Source organism: Bombus affinis, chromosome 8, assembly GCF_024516045.1.
Source record: "Bombus affinis isolate iyBomAffi1 chromosome 8, iyBomAffi1.2, whole genome shotgun sequence".
NCBI classification, from domain to species: Eukaryota; Metazoa; Arthropoda; class Insecta; order Hymenoptera; family Apidae; genus Bombus; species Bombus affinis.
Window position 1 is genome coordinate 7,162,766 of NC_066351.1, and position 25,376 is coordinate 7,188,141.

Consider the following 25,376-nt stretch of genomic DNA (forward strand, 5'->3'; position numbering starts at 1 on the left):
TTCACAATTACCAGGAGGTGCTGAGCAGGATAAATTACGGTGTCGACTTCTCGTCGTGTCATTCAATAACAAGAATGAAGACTCAACTTTTTTGGCTGTGTGAAGACTTTTTTGGTTGTAAAGAGTTCTTTTGCACGGATTTATCTATCGGACAAGCTACTGCTGCCTGCTCAATAGAACGGGTTCGTATTTTATGTAATACAGTCCTAAATACATAGATATACATTAAACTACATATCTGACTATATTAAAATCTTAGAGTTGAAAAGTTGTTGTTATAATAACATGAACATATGTATGCGCATAATGTATACACATATGGGCAAGTAAGTTAATTAATCAATGTATAAATAAAGAAGTAGTATATTTATTGAGATTAATAACAACGATTTAATTTTTCAAATATTTATACCGTTTAATCAATTAGAACTTTCATAAGCATTAAGTATTGATTGCAAAAGTGAAAACACATTATGCAGAAATACAGAAATATGAATGAATTATTCGGTGAAATATTTCTAATCTTTATTGCCATCCTTCTTCGGGTTCGGGTGGTGGTGGTGGTGGTGGTCTGGAAATGAATTGTTTCATTATTATGGTGGATATAATTTAGCTGAATATACTTTCCTCTATTAATTTGATATTTACGTAATGTTTACTTATACAAGCTTGTATTTATAAATATTACGTATTATATTGGTTTCAATAAATTACTATACATATTACTATACATTTGTGACTTTTGAGTATGATTGCACGACGATAAAACTATTCCTATAAAGCTATTTTTTACTGAGTTATATGCAAAATATATTAGTACTTGGATGAATGATTGTGATTTGGATTCGTGTAATCACTCAACTGTATGGATGAGATAAAGCAAGTAGCAAGTTATGTTCAAACTTAGCATAAACATGAGACGACAATGAATGAGTCATCTACGAAAGATTATTTAGCTATTTATGTATATCATTAGATTTTTATGACATTTTTGCTGATGAATTTTTAAAGCACGTCCATTTGAACTTGCTATACGTATCGTCAATTTGCTAGAAGAGTGGCTTGTTAGAAGTATTTAAAAAATTGTGGATTTTATGACATGTGCAAAAATTAACTGCACAAATGAGCTATTTCCTAGGATGAAAAAACTACAATTTTATTAAATAATTATCTGAAATATTCGAAACGATATGGTACCTATAGTAAAAGAACGAAGTCTACCAATAAGAAGGCCATACTACAATAGTAAGATTGGAAAATAATTCAAAGACATACAATGTACAATATATCTTTAATATAAATCTTTCATATTTGTCACTTACATATTTTTTTAAACAATACTAAACTTAAATGAATCCTTACTTATGGAAAATTTAAATAATTTTTTACATTTTGAAAGGGTATTAACTATATAATTATGTAATTCATATCAATGGAAATATTGTTTTTAACTGAAATGTATGCTTACTCGGGTGTATTCCAATTTTCTTGTTCGTTGGTTTCGGTCGGAGGATCTGCTCTGAAATTAAAAATACATAATTATTGTGTAGTACATATTATATATTAGCATAATAAATGTACTTAATGAAATTTCTAAAATAATTAGTTATTTGGATTTTAAATATCTTTGAATAATTTTTAATTAATCTATAACTTTGCCTATAAATATGTATCCTAAAATAAGTTCTTCTAAAATACTCTTTCTATCTATTTATTTCGTTACTTTTTAAAACTTATTAAATCTTCCATACATAATGTCATAAATTAATCAAAATACTTACCAAAAATATCAAATAGAAAATTTTTGGTACTTACGATCTTGTGGATATAACAGTAGCGTCTTTTGTAACAGATGGAAATTTTTTATATATCAAAGACAAAATATGAGCAGTTGGTGTGCTTGCTATCATAATAACTATGCATAAAAACGTAGCAAACCAATATCCACTCTGAGAAGTTAAAAAAGAGTAAACTCTTATTCGAATAATATTTTGAAGCATATTTATATCTTCCAACATATACGTACCAAATTACCTAAAAAATGACTACATAGTAAAAGTTTAATTCCTTCTACAATGTCCCAAAGCGGTCGGCACTTTGCTACTCCATTGCCCATTTCGGACAATACGTGGGATCTCCATTGATCCAAATAATTAGCTAGTCGATCTGTGTAAAGCTTTGTTTTCTGTACGAAAAGTATAATATTCGTAATACAGTGTTCAATCAAATAAACGAAAGTGTCTTCTGTTTTTCTAACTCAACTTAACATTTTTATCGTACAATTTTTTACAATATAAATAATTAGTAAAACTTATGGTTAATTATTTTGAGATTACATTGGTTATTACAAAATTTTAAATCTTATTTCGAGTTGGCAAATCAAATAATACGTACCATTTGAGCAATCTTATCTCCTTGATTATCAATATAATATTGAATAGTCTTCAAATTAGTAAGCGACTGATTAACCTGTTGTCGTAATGGTTGCACTTGTAATTCTAATGCAGCGAGTTTATATAACAATGCGTCCTGTAATTTCATTAAAGGTTTCACTCGCCTTAGAGTCAAATCTTGCATATTTATTACAATAGTTTCCAAGCTTCTGGCTGTCAATCTGTCGCTCATTTGTTCGGTAACTTTGTCCAGTTGATCCGACATTGCTTCCAAATCTTTATTTAATATTCTTCCTTGGATCTAATGGCAAATAATATCTTCAACAAATCTAAATTATCTATAGAAAGTGTTAATCAAGGATTTACTACCATAATCCTATGTTCTGTCAAATTCAAGCCACAAGCATATAATAAATTATGTAGTTGCTGTCGCAAATACGGCGTAAATATTTTTAAAGTCTTCAATTCAACCTTAATTTTTAATATAATTCTGGTAAAGCTCGACCAAGTCCAATATGCAGTAAGTTGTTCTAACTTCATTGTACTTCCTAATCCAAAAGCTGGATATGCGGGCTCGTTTTCTCGACATTTTCTGTAATTGCAGATTATTAATTATTTTGTAAATCAATGCATCAATTTATATATTGTTAAAATTTTCTAGAACATTATTTATATAATTTACTAGAATATTATTTTATGTGTAACTTCCCTTATTAGTTGTACCATTCACAATAAAATGTGTATTATTGATACGATAAATTTTCATTTCTAATATATATCAAAAAAATCAATCGACTTACTCGAATAGATCTTTCAAAGATACGCTTAATCTTTTTCCTAAGAATACTCGAGTTTCCAAGATAGCTTGCATTGTACTATAATTCGGATCATGAAGTGGACGGCAGATTAACATTTCTGTATGACTCGATAACATCAAAGTCATTAGAAAAACTGCCCATAATATAACTGAGATGAAACAAGCCATAAATACACCACTGAAATGTAAAAATTGCAATCGATACTTCATAATTCATAATTTTGCTGTTTAATTGATGTAAGAAAGAAAGGAAAAATAAAAGATAATTAAGTACAGTTAGTTTTCAAAGTACTTTTTTGTATTCCGATCGATGCACATTTTTATTCTCTATGAGAGAGTATTAACCTTAATAGTCTTTATGTTTCTCTAAGGTATAGTGACCAACAGAAAAAGTACATCTTATCGAGAAATATCTCCCATATTTCATTAAAATATGTGTGTATGTGTGTGTACAAATGAAAATTATTTTATAATCTAGTATTATTTACACTGTAATATTACTAAGAGAATAAATGCACTAAATTTAATTAAATGTAGCATACTCACCATAAAAGTGTAAGTCGTACTTTATCTACAGAAGAACCACAACGACAAGAAAGAGCTCCTAACAATAATAACCAGACAATTAAGATACATAGAACGGCACCTATAAAATATAAATAAAAGCCATAGTATTTTATTCATTTACTACTATAGTTATTTTATATTTCTTTTATTCTTTTTTCATTTGCTCATCTCATAAACAATATCTTTTATATATAAATTCCTGTCTCTTTCTACCGTTATATCTATACATATTCTTAAAAAAAATTTTAATCTTAGAAGATATATACATATATACATGTAATTTAAGGAAATATATTACTTACCAATACCTATAAGCCATCTGACATGTTCGATGACTATTATGTATGGTGTCGTATAATCCAGTAGACGTCTTGCAAATTCTAATTGTTTAACGAGCTCGGAATTGCTTGCTTCCATATTTCGTGCTTCATCAAAGATTCTTGCACGCATTTTATTCACTTCACGTCGAATTTCTGAAAGACGTTCCTTCTTATTTGATCATATCTTTCGCTGTATTTCCAAATGCAATTAAGATAATAAGGATATTATTAATTCATAAATTAATATTAAGAATTCAACCATAGACGTGCAATATACATATCTATTAACAGTATTTATACTAATATTTGTGTTACCACAATCCTTCCATAAATTATTCCTACACTCACTGTTCGCATTGATGCTTAATATTATACACTATTAACAAACATTTTTACTTACGATTTCGAACTTCTAAACTATTCCTCGCAATATGTTGTGGAATGTACATATACTCTCCTCGAGCTTGACGAATAGTTTCTGTAAAATTTTCTTGTTTCAAATCACGTAAACGCAGCAAATGATCATCTCTCAGAAACTATAAGAATACAAATACCGTTGTTATTGGTTTTGCATTGAGCGTACAATAGCATATACTAATTGTATAAGAGTAGATTCAATTTACCTGATCTATCCGTAAAGCTAATCGTAATCCAAAAGAATCAATAATGGTACAGAGGGGACGATCACGTCCGGTACAAGCTCTCAATGTGCTTTCCAAATTTCGACGTAAATCATCAATTTCACGACTTAATTGCTTCCCAAGACTACGAATATTTTCACCGTCGCTTAATAAAGATTCAACATTGGTTGAAATTTTATAGCTGGCTGAAATATAATAATATTATAATGATAAATAATGTGTACAATATGTTTGTCACAACCACGTCGTCATCAACATGCAAAATCGGACGTGGTCATATCCATTTCACTAATTAAAATGCCAGTCACAATAAGAGAACCAATTTTATTTTTACTTTACTTTAGCTATTCTACTTTTATTAATTTCACTATCTTGACGTTTAGAATAGGTACATAACAAATACTCTAGTCATAGTTGTCTTACCATTTGCGAGATCTACAAGCATATTTAATGCGTTATCTAGTCCTGTTTCAGTGGATAACTCATCTTGCACTGGCTTTCCCAGTAATTCTTCTATATCTGTAACAAATAAACATATTTTTATTCTACATAAATACGTAATATTTCCGCTTTTGCGATAGATAGTTTGCCTTGCACATCGTTAAAATTCCATAATAATTCCACATGACTGATAACTGATAAAAATATGTAAGAAGATAATTAGAATTTGAACAATATCGTGTTTATAGAGATGTCAAAGCGCTTGACAATTCGTATTGCGATTAGTGACTATAATAGATTTCACGGATATCGGCTGGACTGAGTCATTTTTCGAGCAGTAGTTTAAAGAGAAATCGACGTCTACCTTTTGAACGCTTGTCGCGTGATTGAGCGCTTGGCGCATTGTACTAAGGAGAATGCAGCTCAATTCCGCTTGTGAGGTAGTCAAGCGACATACTAGAGATTACTCCTCAGTCACTATCAGCGTTCAATATTCGCGAATTCCAACACAGTTACATCGTGCGCCACGCGTGACGTACATCGCTAAATGAACTAATCGCATCATTTGCTAATTACAAAGTTCTAGGTTAAATACAAAATTCTAATTTTTATAATGATATAAAAATTAGATAATATAATTATATTTTTATATTAATTATATTTTATATTAACATTTCAAGAGCGAGTCAACTTATAGCTCGAGGTTTAAAACAATAATATACAGAGTTTTCCAAAGTTTCGTATCCCTTTCATATTATACATGTATTTCGTTTTCAGTCTTATGATTCTTTTTTGAATATTCCAATTTTCGCTTTATAAAGTTTTAAGATGGCAGATTTAACTATTTAAAAATACTAAAAAAAGTTCGTATACACACACGAATATTAAAATCGCAACCGACCTCTTTGCATGAAATACTTTTAGTCATCACGTGTGATTATATGCATGTATTTCTCACAATTTTCAATAATCAATAAAAAATTATAATATTTTTAAATTTTCGCATTGTATAAATATAAAATTTCATCACACAAGATCGACACGTGTCACTCATAATCAGTTAGGTGACGTTCCCCATCCGTGTTACTCGGTTAGGGTTGCAGAATAATAGGAGAGGGAGAGGGCGTGTGATTATCCAAGGAAGCGTTATGCAACAACAGATCATCGCTTTATGTAAGTAGGTTGATTGTAACATTTATATTTTATCATTAGCTATAAAGATTAATCATTTCCCATTTGTACGTCCATATATTTTCAGACATTCCTAATTTAAAATATTGTATTGTGTACTAATATAATACCGTAATAAATTGCAGAATCAGATAAAATGAAATAAATGTTGTAAATTTGTAAGGTTTTTAAACAATCTATCACTGTTATTACTTTCTTAATATTCAAGTCATAGGTGGTTTAAATAAATGGATTTATTATAATTTAAAACGATCTATCCTATTTAATCAATAGATTACTTTGTTGATAAGATATTCTTACTAATCAGTACGTAACACGATAGGATCAGGCTTTGTACAATGACAAACGCACATAATACGATCCCCTGTATTGTTCACACTAACGAGCTCAATTTGCAGGACTGGTTAGCCTATTAACGACGATAGACCCATTATAAGATATTTAGTATCTCTATAGCTTTCATTACACGCACATGAATGTTCTAATTTCTCCGTTCATAGATGTCATTGTATAATATTACAAAAATTTTTTCGTATTTTTTTATCTTCCGAAAATGTACCTAACGTCGTATTCAACTTCACATTTTTTAATTATATTTTTAAATTGTACACGATAATTTCCAGGATCTCCCGTCCTTAATTTTTCCATACAATTATCTCGCAAATTATTCTTTATCAGGAAAAATGTTTCAAATAAAATTCAATCTGTTTCTATGAGGGCGATCAATACCATTATTTTTCACGTTTATTGTATTATATAGAGAAACGATATTTGTAGGTACAACGTGGAAGAGAACAAAATTCTACTTACTGTCTAGATCTGCAAGAATTGCTTCGCTAGCCACATCTAGACTCCTTGAAAGACATTTGCGTAGTTGAATCGTTGTGCTACTATGATAATCGTTTAAGTCTTGTAAGGCAGTTTCAACTACAATTGGAAATTGTTCCACGCTTGCAGATACTGTCTCATTACATACGATCATTGTAATCATGCCCAATCTAAAAGTAAGTTAGACATATTTATGAATACGTGTAAGCGATTTTGTAACAATATTTTGAAGAAGTTATTATTTTAAAGAAAATGTATAAGTTAATTTTATTGTATTTTCTTATAGCGTATTTTCGAGTGTATACAAGAAATGTTGAAAAATGCTTAAATGTTAAATGTTAAATGTTAAATGTTAAATGTTTAAATGTTCAATTCTTGTTAACATGGAAGATGCCTTTAATTTGTCGACATAAATGTCTCATCATCGGTTGATCTATTGTTTCGTTCAAGTTTTCGGATCTTTAATTCTGAATATTTTATGAATTATTCGAGAAAGAAAGTTGAAATTTCGTACAATTTATTTTTTTCGATTATCAGCAAATATCATAAGTTTTGAAGCGATTTAAAATGAGATGAATCGTATTATAAAGTGATTTAAGTTTGTTATACCTGTTGCAGAACAACTTGTATCTAAAAATTTCACCATCAGTATTTGTAACAATGCTTACCCGAGTACACAAACGAAAAATGCCAGGAAAAATGTAAGCGCGCCAGGATGTTGACTCGGTTTGTAATCTTCCCTTATTGGACGACATGCAAGCCAAAGTTCAATTCCAGGTATTACACAGCACAAAATGCAGCACATACCAAGCACTGCCAGCAATGCTGTTTCCAGATGTATTGACTATTAACAATTAAACCAAATTAATGAGAAAGTTTCATTATATACTTTGATAAAATGCGTCATGTACAAAGCATAGAAAAATTTGTCTTACCTCCGAAATCAATCTTGACGTACTTAATCGGTTTTCTATCGCATCTGTTAATAAATCTATAGGTAATATAAAATATTGTTTTAGAAAATGCTTCTGCCATTTAGAATTATTGAATAATGATTGTTTAATATCGTTTCTATAATGGAGCATTGAACATAAAACATTGAAACGAATATCACAGTAAATTGTTATTATTTGTAATTTTTACTTTCATTATTTACAGAACATAATGTTAAATATAAAAAAATATATCATATTTGAAATTATGATATCAATACAAAGTGTTCATTAAATTTTAAACACAAGTATAATGAATAAGAATAATGAATAAGATTTCAAGATTGTATACTTTACCAATTGGTACGTCGTAAGGTTGAACAAGTGATAGAAATTTTCGTAGAAAATCAAAAACAAATATTCCTCTGTCCAAGTGTAAATTTGCCATTTTGTACTGTTTTTCGGAGCTGGTCGTAGGAAATTTAAGTTTCGGATTCCAATTGTTCCAATCTGTAGAGATCACAGATGTCTTCAAATGTGAAATATTTGTGTCATTTCTAGGTCCATGAACTAGAACATCGGCTACCATTTCTCTTCCATCACGTTGTGTTTCACTTGGTGTGTGAAAAATGATAAAGCTGTCTGTAGTAGTGTAATTGTCGCTATTTGAGAATGAATTCGCTTCAACTATACCATTAAACTGACCCAGAGCTTCCGAGGCAAAAAATAGTACAAATATTCCTAAAATATTTAGAGAGATTTATTCATTGATAGTCAGAAAGCGTATATACAAAATCAAAGCACGTAAAATAGTATATCATATTTATATCTGTTTTATATTATTTTATAAAATTGCGCTTATGACAATTTTACTTTGAATATTTTATATCTTTTATCGTTTATTATTTTTAAGTCGCAACCTATTCCATGAATTCAAGAATTTAAAAAAACATGTCAGTTTAGAATTTTGTTATTTTAGAAAAATCTTCAGTCAAAGATCTATCGAAGTAGAAACTATAATTTTTTATATTTTTTAGTATTGATTAAAAATTACAGCACAAGATTCAGTATGTTTAGGAACAATTAGAAAAGTGATTCCAAATTTTAGAAAATTAATTATCGAAGTTAAAGGTTCTTTTTACAATAAGTAACAACTTTTAACTTTTTCATTGTGTTAAGTATTCATTTCTCAAGTATGTTCGTAGGATTTGTAGTGTCTTTATTAATAAGTAAACAAAAAATGAAGATACAAAGTAATGCACACCTTTCAAAAGGATCATTTTCTTTCACTGTAACGTTACAGTTTTTCGATATATTCTTCGATAAGATAATACATATAACACGGAAACGCGATAGAACAACCCTGTTGAATCGTGGCTATATGTGAACTGACACTCGAAAGATTTGTTAAGGCTTCTTTGAAACCCTGTAAGTGTGGATGTTGTTGAACTCTAATAGAAAAGATATAAAAACACGCACATATATTATATGTATAACATTGAAATGAGAAATGTCCAAGTTAAAAATATCTAATATTTAAAACTTTTAATAATTAGCCTATTAAAATAGTTAGAATTGTTGAAATTATCAACATATTTTCTAAATAAAAACAATTGTTTTAATATTAATTTTATTGCTTTTCTCAATCTGTAATTTTAACTACATCAATAATTTCTTTCTATAACATTGTTTATTTAATATTTAATATTAACTTATATATAATATAAAGTTTATTTAATACTTTGACGATAAAATTATTTTACTTCTGTGACATTCTTAAACATTTTTTAAATTTCATCATTCATCTGTGATAAAAAGATTTTCTTCCTTTGACATCCTTATGGGAATATCTACATATGCTTACATACTTAATATTAACATAATTCTTGCAAAGTTATGTAACATATAATCAGAACTTTCTCTTTCGTCTGTTTAAAATAAATTGGTGCGCGCAAATATAGATAGATTAGATTCAAATCCTGAATAAACCGCGCGCGAATTCTATCCCGCCAAATTGTGCTATCCCTCCTCCACCCCTCGCTAAGCTTATAGACATACCTGTAGCGCGGGGAGTCATTTGACTGTCGAAAGTCATCACGTAGGCATGTGTGTCCTCATTGGGAACGCGTCGTTAACCTATTAACTGCGTAATACCCTTTGTTGCTATCTTGTAAGCATTTATACACTACTATTAAATCCATTTCATTACTATGTATTCATTTAATCATTTATTATAAATCTGTATAATAAAATTTAGTAGCTTTTTTTAAATATGTTGTTTTTCTTTTGGTTGGTTGAATATATGTTCGATTATTTGAATGCTTTAACTTATACAAATCTTGTATTAATAGTTTTTGAGGCAAAATTTCAGTTTGGCTGTTACTTTAGGTTAATATAGTTGGCTTTAACTATTTTAAATTGTGTTAGTTGTCTTTTGTACAAATTATTCGATCAATTATTGGTTAATTACATAAGTAAACTCGAACGAATAAAAGTCATGAATGAATTAGTAGACGGATCGATGATTTGTAATTTATAATTTATCTAATTTCATAGTAATTAATACATTGTATAATAATACGTAATTGATAATGCATAATTGTATTATTATCATGCATTGATATATGAACGTAAAAATGAAAGTAAAAAAGATTAAACCAATCACTTTTTCATGTATGGATATATTAAATTATTTCTTTATTTCAAAATAATTAAATGAATCATAACTTTTATCACAATTTTTATTATTGTTACGAAAGAATCTTAATGACAGATATCCTTCAATTTTAAGGTTAGATGCAGCTTTTATGCAGTGTTCTGAAATTTAGTAGAACATTTCGATTTATTGCAAATATAGTTGTATATTTATGAAACATTGTTTACAAACACAGTTTATTGTTAGAATGTTTCCTTTGAACACTCGCAATTTCTTGGATTTTTGCAAAGCGATTCATATGAATAATTCGATCGATCGATTCATAGATATTTGGCAATATTAGGAGGTATTTTATGATTTGTAAACGATATTTTATATATGTGTATACTTCTTTGTTATTTCCTTCTTGTTAAGGAGCAAATAACAATTAATAGGCAGATTTAGTAGCATTTTCTTAAATAAACACTTTAGAAGAAGAAAAAGTAAAATATGAAAATAAAACATTTTGTTTTCCTTTGTGTTCGCCCTCTTTACTAATACAGTTTTATTTTCGGAGAATGTTTATGATCGCGCGCAATGCGGCCAGTAGAGTCAATGTTTGTTGCGCAGTGTTATTTTCAATATTTTTTAGAGTACAATAGCTTTTAATTATTGAAAATTCAGTTAGAATTCACGCACGAAATTTGAGTCAGTGTTTGTTCGTAGTGTTTTTTATTTTTCTTTTCTGATATTTTTTTTTAAATTCGATATCAGCTTTCGGTATTAGAATCAGTGCTTCTCTTAAAAGAATCTAACCTCTTCAAGAGTTAAAAATATGTAGTAAGTATTCTTGTCTATTGTATTTCCATTAATTTTATTTCTTCATATTTTGTTTGAATCATTTTTAATCAAAAAGATAATTTGGAGAGTTGCAACTATTGATTTTTTTATTGAAATAAAATTTGAAAGTGTCAGTATTGAACTATAAAATAAAAACATCTAACCTGCTTGGACGATCATTAGATTTTAAATTTCTAATTCTTAATCTTGTAGATCGGAATTGTAATTGTTTATCGTTATTACAGTTTATTAGAATTTCAATCTTCATTAGCACTAAAGATTTAAACTTAATAGAGTTCTATCTTTTTTTTCTGAAGATTTTCCACAATTTCCAGTTGCACCATGGGATCCTATTCCTTCGTGATGGCATTTTCTGAACCGCAGTAACATTGATGGCACTACTCTTCGTATGCAATGGTGAGTCTCATGCATTTTCGTTCTTTTGGTTACCCAATCATGTCGTAGGATGAAAGGTCCATATCGACACGGGTGACTGGTTGTATTACGCAGAATTTTTAGCGAGCATAACGACTACGGGTATTTGTTATACCCGTGAGTAGCAACGTTTCCTTTTTATGCGTTTTATTTATTAGTTCAGGGAGGAAGGTCTTCTTGCATATCGCGAATTTTGATGATTAAAATTTCATATCAATGGTATCGATAAAAGCTCGCTGAATATGCGTATATAGATGAAATGTGAATATTTCAATAGATAATGAATATTGGAATTACTAAAACGGAATATAACGGAGAAATCGGATATCCTCCGATTTCACTACAGTTATTTTATGGTAATGTTTTTGATTTAATCATATTTTATCTTAAGATCTAATAACATAGTTGTGTAATGTTTTATGTTATAAACTCGGATATAATTTCAAACATAAAGCTGTTGAAGTTCAAATTTCTCCGTATAACCATGTAGCTACTGAATATCAAATGCAAGAAGGCACTTCGCGACAGCCAGATTTTGGGATCAAAGCAACAAGTTTGAAACACTGCTTTCATTTTGTCGAAAATGTACTTTGACAAAGGAATCGCCTGAGGCTATTCCCATTAATATTCAACTTGGCGTCAATTATTACATTCTACTAAGCTTGAACTTCTTTTTTGATAGATACATAGAGTCCTTTTCATTTTTAATTTTCTTCTTTCAATATTAGAATTTTAATGATTCCTTAAATTAGTAAAGTAAAGCATAAAATCATAATAATTTGCAATAATCTGTAATAATTTGTAATAAGCCGTGGAAATGCGAAATGAAAGATCATTAGCCCGTTAGATAAAAATAGATACACTAATCATAGTTTAGCTTAGGATTTTTAGGTTTAACTCTTTTTGTGTCCACTGCGAGAACTTAATTCACGTGCTCAGGTGCTACGTGGGTGAAAGAAATGCGATGAGCACCATAACCATAGTTCATAAACTTGTAATAATTTTTTAGTGATTGATAATGCGCCAGCGTATTGCGCACGATGTATTTTCGAAAGTATGTATGTATGTGTGTGTGTGTGTGTGTGTGGTTAAGCTGTGGAACTGCGTCCTTTTGATTATTATTACTCTATTCGCTATAATTTCAAATAGAAAAATTCATAATAATGCAATAATTATTTTACAATTCTAATTCTAAAAAATATATTACTATTAATCCTAATCCTAATCAAATTCTAATAATAATACCAAATTTCATATCTCATTTATCACAGTAATATCATTTTTTAGTAGGCGCATATACTCATTCAATTATAAACATTTCTAATCAAAATTGAGATGTACACGTATTTATATCGTGTTTTACGCAATTCTCGCCAGCCGTGGTCAAACGATTTGAGGAAAATAGTATGTAAATTAGAGCGTGAAAGTAGTGTGCTAAACTCGAGTGTCAGAGGCGTCTCGGGATGTCGTCTCTAAGTAGGCTTTTGCGTTTGATGTGTATATTCGTCATTGTTTGATTTTAATTACGCACCCCGTAAGGGATTTTTGAAACTAAATTCTGCAGTTAACAGGTTAATGGCTTCCCATTCTATGAATCATCAACAAGTTGTTACTTTGTCACTGTACTCGTAATAGTGTTTCTAGTATTTAGTAATAGTAGTAGTAGTAGTAGTAGTAGTTTGTTTCTTGGGCGATGTACAGTTCGGTTTACCACTAATTTGGGCAAATCGCGGTTGTTTTGTTAGTGTTGCGAGTGATTAATTACGAATTGGATTAGAGTTGCGAACGAGTGTTAATTACGTTTTGAATTAGAGCTACGAAAAGCTACTAACATCGGTTTGTTCTATGTATTAGTGTCGCGAAGAAATGATCGTGTTTGGTGTAACGTTGCGAATGATGAGATATCGCGATTGTTCTTAGAATTTTTTCCTTATAAATTACTATAATTTCTTACAGAATTAATTAATTTTGTACAGTTGCAATTTATGATCATATAAATGTGGTTAATATTAAAAATAGCTTTTCATCCGTACAAGAATTTGAAGAAAAGAATTAAGAAATGCTGTGATATTCCTCCATCATGACTGTTTTAATTACCATTCTATTTAGTGTTACATCAATGAATGATCGTGCTCTTTTAGTATTGCGTTTATAAAGTGCCCCAAATCATTTCACTGGGACTATGGACGTGTATATTCCAGTTCCTGTATCATGTACTAAAAAGCTAAAAAGTTTGCACGAAAAGTGATCATGTATCAATAGCTTATAATATATTTGCTTTGAGACCTTTTACAATTACAGTTGCGTGTATTTAAATATGAGTGCATAGATTACTATTTATTAGCGTTGCGTAAACGATTTAAACATCTTGCTGTGTTGTGTGTTTTTGGGAATTTTCTGTTTCTTTTTTCTTGTTTTATCAGTAGTAAACTAATCGGTATAGCAGAATAATAAAGCACCCTTATTTACATCCGTGATCTATTTGACAAATTTTCTATTTTATAGCTGTTTTAAAGCTAATTAATTATGCTAAATTAGTGTTGCGAGACAAAAGAGGTATTCCACTTACGGTTTGTTGGTCGGGTCTACATCGAGTAGATATTTTGATCGCCCTTTTGGCTACCAAATTGATTTCTTTTTCAGCGCGCTTTATTGCCTTTTGGAACGTTTCTTCCTGAAAATACCGCTAAAGACTACATATGTTTCATACCGATGAGTATTTGAGTATTTTCTTTCAGTTGTAATTTTGTGTAAATACTAATCCAATAAATAAAATTGTTACAGAATACAAATATTAATATATTTAGTACGTTAAATATATATGTGTGTAATTAAAGGATCAAGAGTGAAATAAGCTGTATAAAAGAAAATAATTAAAACAAAAAAGGGTAATCGTTACGAAAGGACATTCGAGCTTTACTTACTGAGAATTAGTTATTTTTTGTTTCAGAAACTATTCTATATGCTATTTAATATCCTGTACATACAATACTCCATTTCCTTTTCTTTATTAAAATTTAGTTTCAATTCTAACCACTACAAATGTTATAACCTTATTCTACGCTAGATCGGTAACGTTGGGAATGACACTAGTGTAATGACAAACGAATGTTGCATACGAGATGTCGAATAAAACAATGTATTAGGTAATAGGTGATATTCTGTAATATCCTTATAGACGAGGTACGTGATAGATTTGTCACTTCATGAGACATCGTGCTTCACATTCTGAAATACCGATCGTGTAAAAAACCACAGGTTCGTTATGCCCTCTATGGAAAGTTCAGAAATTATATCGAATTCAATCAACGAAATTACTAACATTAACAGTAAAGAAATTCCTTTTTATTACATTCCTACATGAATCACACAAGCATATACATATAAGTATGTATGCATTAGATTGCGATGATGGAAATTTTGCAGTGTGCAATGGATTAACCATCTATTAAAAATTGCATTCGCAGTTTTTTAATACAGCAGGATGAAAATATCAGCTTTTAAGAGATTCATATTGCGAAAATGATGGTATTAAAATGTTTGTCATAATACTGTTACGGGATCGGTTCTCTTCTTCGAATCAATTGGTTCGATCATCTTTGAATAAGTTGTTATTCGCTACAGTCTATGCAGTATACATACAATGTAAGGTGTAATTGAAAATTTCTACCATTTCTTTCTATACAATCAATATGTCGGATATCGGTAAAGACCGATTATCTTAATTCTCTGCCACAATCCTCTTGGTCTTGGCATCTCATATTGTGACTATCAAATAGCTTTGACGTTCCACATTCTGACTATTAAATAGCTTTAACAATACATTCTGTTTGTCAAACGCTTGCAAAAATATTAATTTCCGAGAGACTTTTTCGGGTAAACGAATGTAGATGCGCGTTAAAATTAAATAAATGAAATTAATACATTTCATATATAACGTAATATATAAAATATTGGTGATTTTATAAAGTTCTATATCAAAGGCGACATGGTACCTTTTCGTGCCATTAACACTGTCATATCTATGGTTCTAATTTTGCTCTATGTCTAACTTGTTTCTTCTTTTGCATACAGGGTGTCCCAGTATTGATGGTACAACCTGGGGCAGTGATTATACATGAGAAAATAAGTCGCAAATTGTGGAATAAACTTTTTTCATTTGATGCTTTGTTTTCGAGGAAATCGACTTTGAATTTCCTCTGAGTACGCATGCATTTGACTATGTTGTGGTTAAATGAATATCGATACAAACCATTATTTACTTTATCCATTTATGTAGAAACGTATATATTAAGTCAAAAGTTTATTCCGGAGGCAACGCGAGTCTTCTACAATTAAACGCGATGGTCATTTTGGCGTACGTAGAACTAAAAACGGAAAATATGTTGGGAAGCGTGCACGAAAATTTAATTCAGAGAGCACACCTGTGTATGCAGTACTGTGGCCAACATTTTCAACAATTTTTACATTAATAAAGTAAATCTTAAGAATTATGTGTCTTATTATTACTCATAAACTTACGGCATATGGTGTGTATCGTGATTCATTTAACCACGATATAGTCAAATGCATGCGTACTCGGAGGAAATTCAAAATCGATTTTCTCGAAAACAAAACCTCAAATGAAAAACATTTGTTCCATATTTTCGATATATTTTCTTATGTACAATCGCCCCCTTTAGGTTGTATCATAATATTGGGACGCCCTGTGTATAACGGACTGTTCGTAATAAAGGAACTCGTGACAAAGGATCGGTGTTGTGTATTGTTTCATTCTTTCAGTCGAACCGATAGAGTAGTGAGTGAATGGTTCCACCGTCTCAATTACCAGGTGTGAATTCTTGCTAGCGTGGAGTGACCACTAGCGACGAATTCGCGTTACAAACTCAATCAGAGTTTTTATCATTCTCATAGACATTTCACAAATATATATACGCCTAATTAAGCCATTTTAGATATTCGTTATTTAATATCTTAGATATTGATTACTTACTTAAAGTCAGTCGACTTCTAGTCAAATAACTTGACTTGTGTAAACTGAAATTTGAAATCACGATGATTAAAAGCTTTTTGTTTTTTTTTTTTGTTTAAAGTGACTTTTGAGATGTATCAAGTATACAAAATCGATCAATTCCGGCAAGGTTGTTAGTCCTTTTGTTTTTAAAAAATTAATGCAAGAAAAATATTAACTATGTACTACAATACTAAAATTAGATGTTTAGATTGTTAGATAAATTTCTCTCGTCTTTCCTACCGTAAAATGTAAAAATTTATTTTAAAGAAAATTAAACTTACGTATATTGGGTAGTTTATTAGTAAATAATATATATGAAAAGTCAATTAAAGCAAAGTTAGAAGAAAGCAACACGAAGGAAAGAAAGTTTGGAATTCACTTACCAAATACGCTAATGATCCGTGAATTTCGATACGGTGAAGATTTTAAAGACGGCATTAACGAATTCCTGGCAAGTTCTTACGCCTGCAATTCCCCGAGCTCGGCTCAGATCAGAGGATAAAAAGAGCGAATAACAGTGGACCAAAGAACAAAGCCAAGTCTCTCGGATCTGATGAACGATTTGATATCATTTCACTTGGTAAGAAATAAAATTTTTGTCATTTTTATTTTTTTCCCAATAAAAAGAATTGTGATAAGGTTTTGATATATTAAAACGAGTTTTAATGTATAGATCTAATAGAATTATTTCAAATTGAATAAGCTAATACTCGATTAATTTTAATTAAAGGTGACTAAAAAGGAAAAAAACGATAAAAGTTATCTTTCTTGTTAATTTGTTTCTAACTTGGTGCACTGAATGCAGCTTTGTTCCTCCGTTGATTTCTACTAGTTTCTTTTATATTTTACAGGTTTGAATTTAGCTTGAGAATAATTAAGTTACTTCTATCCGACTGTTTCTGAGAATTAGGGTGAGGACGGAAATTATGGAAACGAAATTAACGAGTTCTTTTAGTCGAGATTAACGAATTATTCCATTTACATTTGCCACATTGCGGGGAATAAGAGATATACTTACATCAGAAAATAGTTTTCGAAAATACAGTTTCCAAAAATATTCAATAAACTATTCTTTCATATTAACAAATCTAACATAAGCTGCCAATGCAAAAAGGCATTAGAAAAATTAGGTTAATTTGATAAATTATTATTAGGAAACTATTAAAGTTTTTAAGAAATTATTTCGTTTGGAATTTTATATTGTAAAGAATGTGTATATATATATTGAGTATAACGACAAAAATTTCACCGTAATACAGTTAATACGTAATACAGTTAAATACTCTCTTCGCTTATATCCACCATATCTATCAATCACAGTTTTCCTCAATATTAATATTCATAACTGCTATTAAATATTCGATAATATTGAATATTACATTCTATTTCTTCTGTTAGAATATATTATATTTTCATTTCAGATTTTCATTTTAGAGCATTTATTTTATATCAAATTTTTTCAATGGGATGTAGACATAATACCTTTAAATAATATACGTATAATTCCTCCAATTCTTAAAAACACTAGTTTTCACTCTACTTTTCCATATATTTTGAATCTTTGTTGTTTGGTATAAATGCAAAATGTTAATCGATTTATTTCTCTAACTATCTAGAATAGTTATCATATTTTGTACGAGATCAGCAAGTGTTCTAATACGTACGGATGAGAGTATATAACTTCCACTGTTCTAGAGTTTAAAGCTCAGATTTCCTATAAGTGTCAAACGAGTAGGAGTATGTATTCACAGCTTTTGGCTAAACGTATCGTTTGCTAGTGAAAATATTCTGTTAGAATCAGACATCTGTCTTTATCACACTGTCTGATATCTGTAGATCTGTATGCCAGTTGAAGACTGCAGCGGAAGAACATGATATATGTTTAAATCATGTTTTTGTCTACTGATAGGGTTTTATTTTGATTTTAAAGTAACAAAACGATTTGATCTTCGTATTTAAAGTAAAAAAGACATAAAAGTTCGATAGCATGAGATTAGAGTTTATATTATTTTGAACGTCAAATTTTTATTATAACTATTTAATAAAATTTTAAATGATCTATATACATTGCTTTTCTGTTTGATTAGATCCACTGCAGTTAAAATAGGCTGAAAATGTTTGGCTGTTAAATTTGAAGACATCCTATGTACGCCTTCTTTTAAAATAATGCATAATCAGCTGTATTCTGACACGAGAGCATTTGTTACATTTAGTTTTTAGATATATGATTAATGTAACTTTCTGAGTAATTAATATGAGTAATTCTCCAGTGAGAATTGCGTTCCTGTTATATGAACTCCAATTATATATGAGCTGGTTGTTCCCCGATGAGATCAGATAAATGAGATCCTACGTGTAACGTGTTTTATAGCTCGTTTTATTTGTGTCTGGAAAGTCGTGATATAAATGAAATTAAGAAGATTCTATGACTCAATATAAGACGGAAATCAGAAATAACAAAATTGCATTGAAAGTTTTATTTTTGAGAAAATCGAATTCAAACATGTCTAGCCAGGGATTATCATAGTGCACGTATACTCGACAAATTCAAATTCGATTCCCTCCAAAACGAGATTTCAAATGAGAAAATTTTGTCGTATATTTTCAAGCTATATTCGCATGTAGAATAGTTCACTCCTGCATAGTCAGGAATTAGTCAGCACTTAACAAGTTTTCAAACTGAATTTTCTGGAAAATGGAGCTCCCAACGCAATTTTGTTATTGTTGACTTTCGTCTTATTTTGAGTTATAGAACACCGAGTCGTCTCTCTTGCACTACAATTTTCAGAATACATTATATACAAGCTAATTGACAATTTACCATAAAAATTTGAAATAATAACTTCACAACTCAAAATGAAACACAAATTGGTAATAACGAAGTTATATTTGAGACATCTTTTAGAAACATCTGAAAAATTTGCAAAATTATCCCAAAAACCTCATTTACATTACTCAAGTTACCCAACTTCGAGTAACTTGAAACTAGTTTACTAGCCTGAAGTTGTTATTTACTTGATCTGATATATATATCATGTCAACTTCAAGTCGCTTGATTAATTTGAACGAGGTTTAAAGCTTTGTAATTCTAAGTAAATCCAATATGTGATCGGACATATGGAATCAGACACATTACAAACTAACAACGAACCGTAGCTATCAGTTTATATCGTAAAAGTCAAATTTTGTGCTATTCATTGCTGCAATATAATTTCACGACACTCGATTAAAGTAATCATAAATGTAATATTAAATCTATTCACTCGGTGAAATTCAAAACGATCTACCGCAACTTGCCGTATGGGATTTTCGAGTGGGAAAGATTAATAGCTCCACCAGCGTACGGGGTTACCCGTTAAACTATAATTAACTAAAAAGGGCGTAACACCATCCGTATCTCCATATACAGTTGCCGTGACAAGTTCAGTGTACGATTTGCTTACAATTAGTATAGCACGTATTACTCACGTAATTTTCGTAGCCTCAGAACAGGATCAGGTAGTTTATAATAATCTATTCAGAGAGATACATTTACATTTGAATACTGAAGAATAATGTTAACAATATAAGAATTTTTATATTGATCCCAAACGAATTTTACATAATTTTACATGATATAAGTAACGAGCTTACGACTAGTATTCATTTATATGGGAAGTGATAGGAAATGTATAAAAAAACCTGGTTAATTAAAAATATCGTTGTGACTATAAAATATTTATTTATGCTTTACTATTTTTTAGTTAGGCTCCATTCCTTTGGGTGACGATCTACTGATAAAATATCATTCAGAAAATCTGACAGAAAGCAATACCTATGGTTTTATTTTAAGATAGTGCCATTGACGATAAAGTCATTACTGATCGCCATAATCAGCGTTTATATGTCTGCAAGATTCAATTCTACTTAGTTACATGGAATCGAGTAGATTTATCTGCTTAAAAAACACCAACGCGTTATCAGTACTTTGAGAATCATTCAGGTTAGACTTTATGTCGGCTTTCTAACTATCGATATTTTAACTATTTTAGAAAGCAATGCTTGATAGAAAATCGATGGTGAAAAGAATCGATCTATACTGCAATGAAATAAAGATTTACTTACAGTGAACAGCGTTTAAAATTTTTTACAACTTAAAATGTATTTATTTGCAATAAGATACAGATCAATTTACAGGGAGCAGAATTGAAGATTTTTCGCAACTTAAAATTTATTTGATTGCGATGAGATACAGACCAACTTACAGTGAGCAATATTTGATTGAAAATCGATAAAGAACTTATGCGAAACGACCTAATAATTTGCCAAGTAACATAGTAGTGTGTTAATAGCCACAAGTATGTCGTAGGGTGTTCGATGTTTGGCAAAGTGGATCACTCGGTTCCGATCAGTAAAGACTGAAGACGAGGGTGTGTAGAGGGTAGTAGTAGAGGAGAGGATCGCGTGGGAGGATGGGTTTTGGCATAGCAGAGCGTGTCGGTGCAGTAGGGGAGAATGGATTGGAATGGGAGAATGGGTGTTCTCTCCCAAGTGTTCGGCTGTCGGGAGCAGCCAGGCGGGTAGTCAGTGCGTCGTCAGCCTTCGCGTCGTCGTGATGCTCTTCTGTTCTTTCTTGTCTTTCTGGTTTCGTCCTTCCAGTTCATTCAGCGCCTACCTCGTCGGTACACTAGCTATATCGTGTTATTGTGACTTTTTCTATTCTTTCATCACAGAGAACGATCGTTAATACTATCCATTCAATTAGTTGGAAGTTGAAAATAAATTTGTGTTTTTATATTTGATTCATTGCTTTTTAAAACGTTCTTGTGATTTCATGTGTTGTTGCTGTCGCACGCGATTTATACTGACAATCATAAACTTCAGATTCCCCGGAGAACTTGAATGGAAAGAGTACCGAGATTCATCGTAAAGGAACAGTTTGACGCGCTTCAATACTACATTTCTCTCGTTTTACTTTAAATTGGCTGTTTGTTTTGTGGTGGATTTTCATCGTTCTTTCAAGAGTTCTCAAAATCGAGAGCGGGAGAGAGAAAAATTATCCTTTTACGTGTGATTGTGTTTTCTCTAGTGCTATTCATAAACTTATCAATGGTTTCTGTGATGATCTTTTCATAGAAGAGGGTATGTGTTTATACTTGATTCGTTTACATGTTTGTGTTCATAATTATTCAATAGGTCACAATGAATGAAATTGTCCGTATTTTAAAACATATTCTTATATATTAATAATTGCAAATTAAATAATATTAGTATATTATTCATGAAGTTTAAAGTTTGTAATCTTTTATTGAATTTTATTCTCTTTCTGGTCGATTAATACTTAACGAAATAATAATAATATCTTACAATCAAATATGTTAAACAATAGAACGATTTATTTCAGAATAATGAAAAACTGTTTGTTTTTTCTTTTTAATTGATCTTGAAGCTTAAATTCAATGCCTTTACTTACTATTGAATAATCTTTTATAAATTTGTAAGGATTTTTACTAAATTAAACTAAACTAAGAGCAAACGTTGGAATGTTCGAATTATGACATAAATATATAATAATATTTATAAAACTTTTTCTACCATTTTATGTCAGCCCTGATTATTTAATATCAGATTTATTAAAGAAACGCGCGAACATGTAAGAATCTTGTATATAAATTAAAAATTTTGAAATTTCGAAACATTTGCTTATTAATTATGCTACGTTTAAATCGTACGCCGTGAAAACATATGTTCTTTCCAAATATTTTCTTTTGTGAAGTACATACGCGTTTATATGCATGCACAAGAGGCTCTCCAAGTAAAAGATGCAATGAAATTTGCACTTCAAGCGTCAGATCTTAACTAGTGTCTGAGTAATCTGCTTTGAACATATTGTTTGAACATAGGAAGGATTGACTTTTTTGATCATACTTAATTTATTTGTTTATTCTTTTGTTTTCCTTTTTTAGGATACTGTTTTAGTATCTTTATTATTTTATTATTTATCAATCCTTTCGGATCTTTTTGGACATTTTTTTTTTATTTATTTGCATCAAACAAAGAATATATTTATTTCTCGAACACGGTGCAAAAATTCATATATTTCCTTTATTATTATATATAGAGTTAATTATGTTATTTATGACTTGAAAAACAGAAATCATTTGATTTTGTATCAACGAATATTAAACATTTTTTTTATATAAACACTTTTTATTCTTTTCATTTTTATTATAGGAACCCTCCATACCTTTCCAATAGCTTTTCTACTGTTACAATTTTTTTTGTAAAGAGAAGAATGTATCATTTTTGCATTTTATGGACGAACAGCTATTTTTGATCTTACGAGTACTATTTTGTAATAATATACAATTTGGAGAGTACTTCTGATTTTTTTGAAACTGTAGTATATTAAAAAGGGCTATTTGAAAAAGTAAAAAATGATTTGAAAAACTATCGCAAACATTTCTAAGTATTTTTAATTTTACTTTAGAACTAAACTGAAACCTAGTCTAAAACTAACTATATACATGCAAATTAAACGACAGGATATAAACAGAAAATAATTATGAAAGAAGCTTGATTTAATATATTTCGATAATAAATTCAAATAACTAAAAATAACAAATGAAGAATGATTTTAATTCCTGTATCATATTTATGAATCTCATTTATGGCTTTAAATATGTCGTAGATTCTTATTTTGTAGAGTTTTTCTACATTGAAATTAGGCTTAGGTTTAGGTTTGGATGTTGAATTTGAGTTATAAAGTAAAATTAGAATTACTTCTAATCATCTGCAACGCTATTTTTCTGATATTTTACTTATTCAAATAGTCCTTTTTAACATATTGAAGTTTGAAAAGCATCAAAGGTATTCACCAAATTATATAATATTAGCTCATTTTGTAATAAAATATTTTTTACAAAGTCATAATGGAGCATTGATTTTGATCATGACTACTATAATGTTTAAGATGTATTGAATTGATTATAAATATTGTAACGTTGATAATTTATGTAATTTATAGAGATCTTGGCTAGCATATTTTTAATAGTACGATTGAAATGCTAATATAATATTGAAACATAATAGTATCAGTAGGTTCATACGTATATTAATACATTGAAGTACGTAACTTTACGATTGCTTGAATTGATGACTATATCGTATCGTAGTAGGAGAAATGTGACAAGAAGTTTCGAGATTGACTTTCAGTGAAGGTTGCACCGTGCCATGAATTCTCTGATATCGAACGAACAGCACCGCTTGCTTTATTCTCATTGTTAGGCCGATACGCCAAGTAAAGTGCTTGCGAACTTTTTAGAAAGTTTCAAGTATTTTTTAATATTAAATCATATGATCTCTTTTTTACTCTCTTTTGTATTATATTTATTTTTAATTTTGTTCTTCGATATATATTTTCCAATAGGAATATATATGTATTATATATATATCTCACTAGAACTGGCCGCGTTTTTGATAATTTTACCATTTACATCATTTATTTCTTGCACGCTGTGGACTTTAAGAATTTCTCATCTTTACAAATTTACAGACAAAATCAATGGAGAAATGAATCAGATCAAGTATATTCATTTATCTATACGTTATACTTTCATTCTTCTTCAACCACAATATGGTTTTTGTAGATTGGGTTACTGTTTTGGCTAAAAATTAAAATTAACTAAATTAGCGTCTATAACTTTTTCCTTATATACCATATAAAATTACGTTTTTATTTGCATTACATTTACTACTTTATCTCTTCAATAATAATTATTATTGATGATATATGGTGATGAACAACTAGGTCCATCATGGTATACAGTGACATCGTAAAGTGACGAATAGCATCATATTAGAGGATCTGGAAGGTCGTTGGACAAGTACAATGAAGAACAAAATTATTAATACGGTAGACGGCTTGATTATAACTGTATGAAGAAAAATACTGCCAACTACACAAATCTACTATTTTTTTCTACACAAATTGGTATTTTTGTTATTTGATTTTACATCTAATCAGTAAAAGTTTGATTACAACCGAATACTTTTACAAACGTTAAGATGTGTATATATATTAATCTATATATTTTTAAGTTAAAGTAGTATCGAGTTTGTTTAAGCTGATTTTGACGAAGAAAACCTTACAAATCGAATGTAGCGTTTTTTTCAGGGAAAGATGGAAATTATAAAAGTTCCATTTTAGTCAGTCAAAGTGGTAACTTACCTCCTGTTACCTCTAAGCATCGTACGACGGCTGCTTTGTTCTCTTGTTCACATTCATTCGTTCTTTTTATTTTACAGGCTTGGATTAAGCTCAGAGAATTTCAGAAATCAAAA

General features: G+C 29.8%; 2 protein-coding genes across 6 annotated transcripts in view; one reads left to right on the forward strand and one right to left on the reverse strand.

Annotated features, from left to right (window-relative positions):
* Positions 1 to 345: 345 nt before the first annotated feature.
* On the reverse strand, positions 346 to 9,425 carry LOC126919854 (prominin-1-A). Its single transcript, XM_050729487.1, has 17 exons — positions 9,395 to 9,425; positions 8,488 to 8,871; positions 8,134 to 8,189; positions 7,867 to 8,042; positions 7,181 to 7,368; positions 5,162 to 5,257; positions 4,721 to 4,923; positions 4,498 to 4,633; positions 4,080 to 4,250; positions 3,757 to 3,856; positions 3,194 to 3,388; positions 2,763 to 2,985; positions 2,395 to 2,694; positions 2,027 to 2,185; positions 1,816 to 1,949; positions 1,469 to 1,519; positions 346 to 571 (listed from the first exon to the last, which is right to left on the reverse strand). Exons 1-17 carry the CDS (start codon positions 9,408 to 9,410, stop codon positions 526 to 528), a joined length of 2,634 nt encoding a protein of 877 aa, XP_050585444.1. The 5' UTR covers positions 9,411 to 9,425; the 3' UTR covers positions 346 to 525.
* Positions 5,549 to 25,376, forward strand: part of LOC126919871 (trace amine-associated receptor 9) — a 117,908-nt gene continuing 98,080 nt past the window's right edge. For 2 of the 5 annotated variants that reach the window (XM_050729526.1, XM_050729525.1), the window contains exons 1-2: positions 10,187 to 10,300; positions 11,923 to 12,022. The gene's annotated coding sequence lies outside the window, so the exon portion shown is untranslated. Of the gene's footprint in view, positions 6,353 to 10,186; positions 10,301 to 11,539; positions 11,606 to 11,922; positions 12,023 to 21,594; positions 22,176 to 25,376 lie in introns of those variants that run through there. The other 3 variants (XM_050729523.1, XM_050729524.1, XM_050729522.1) reach the window with 3 other exon arrangements.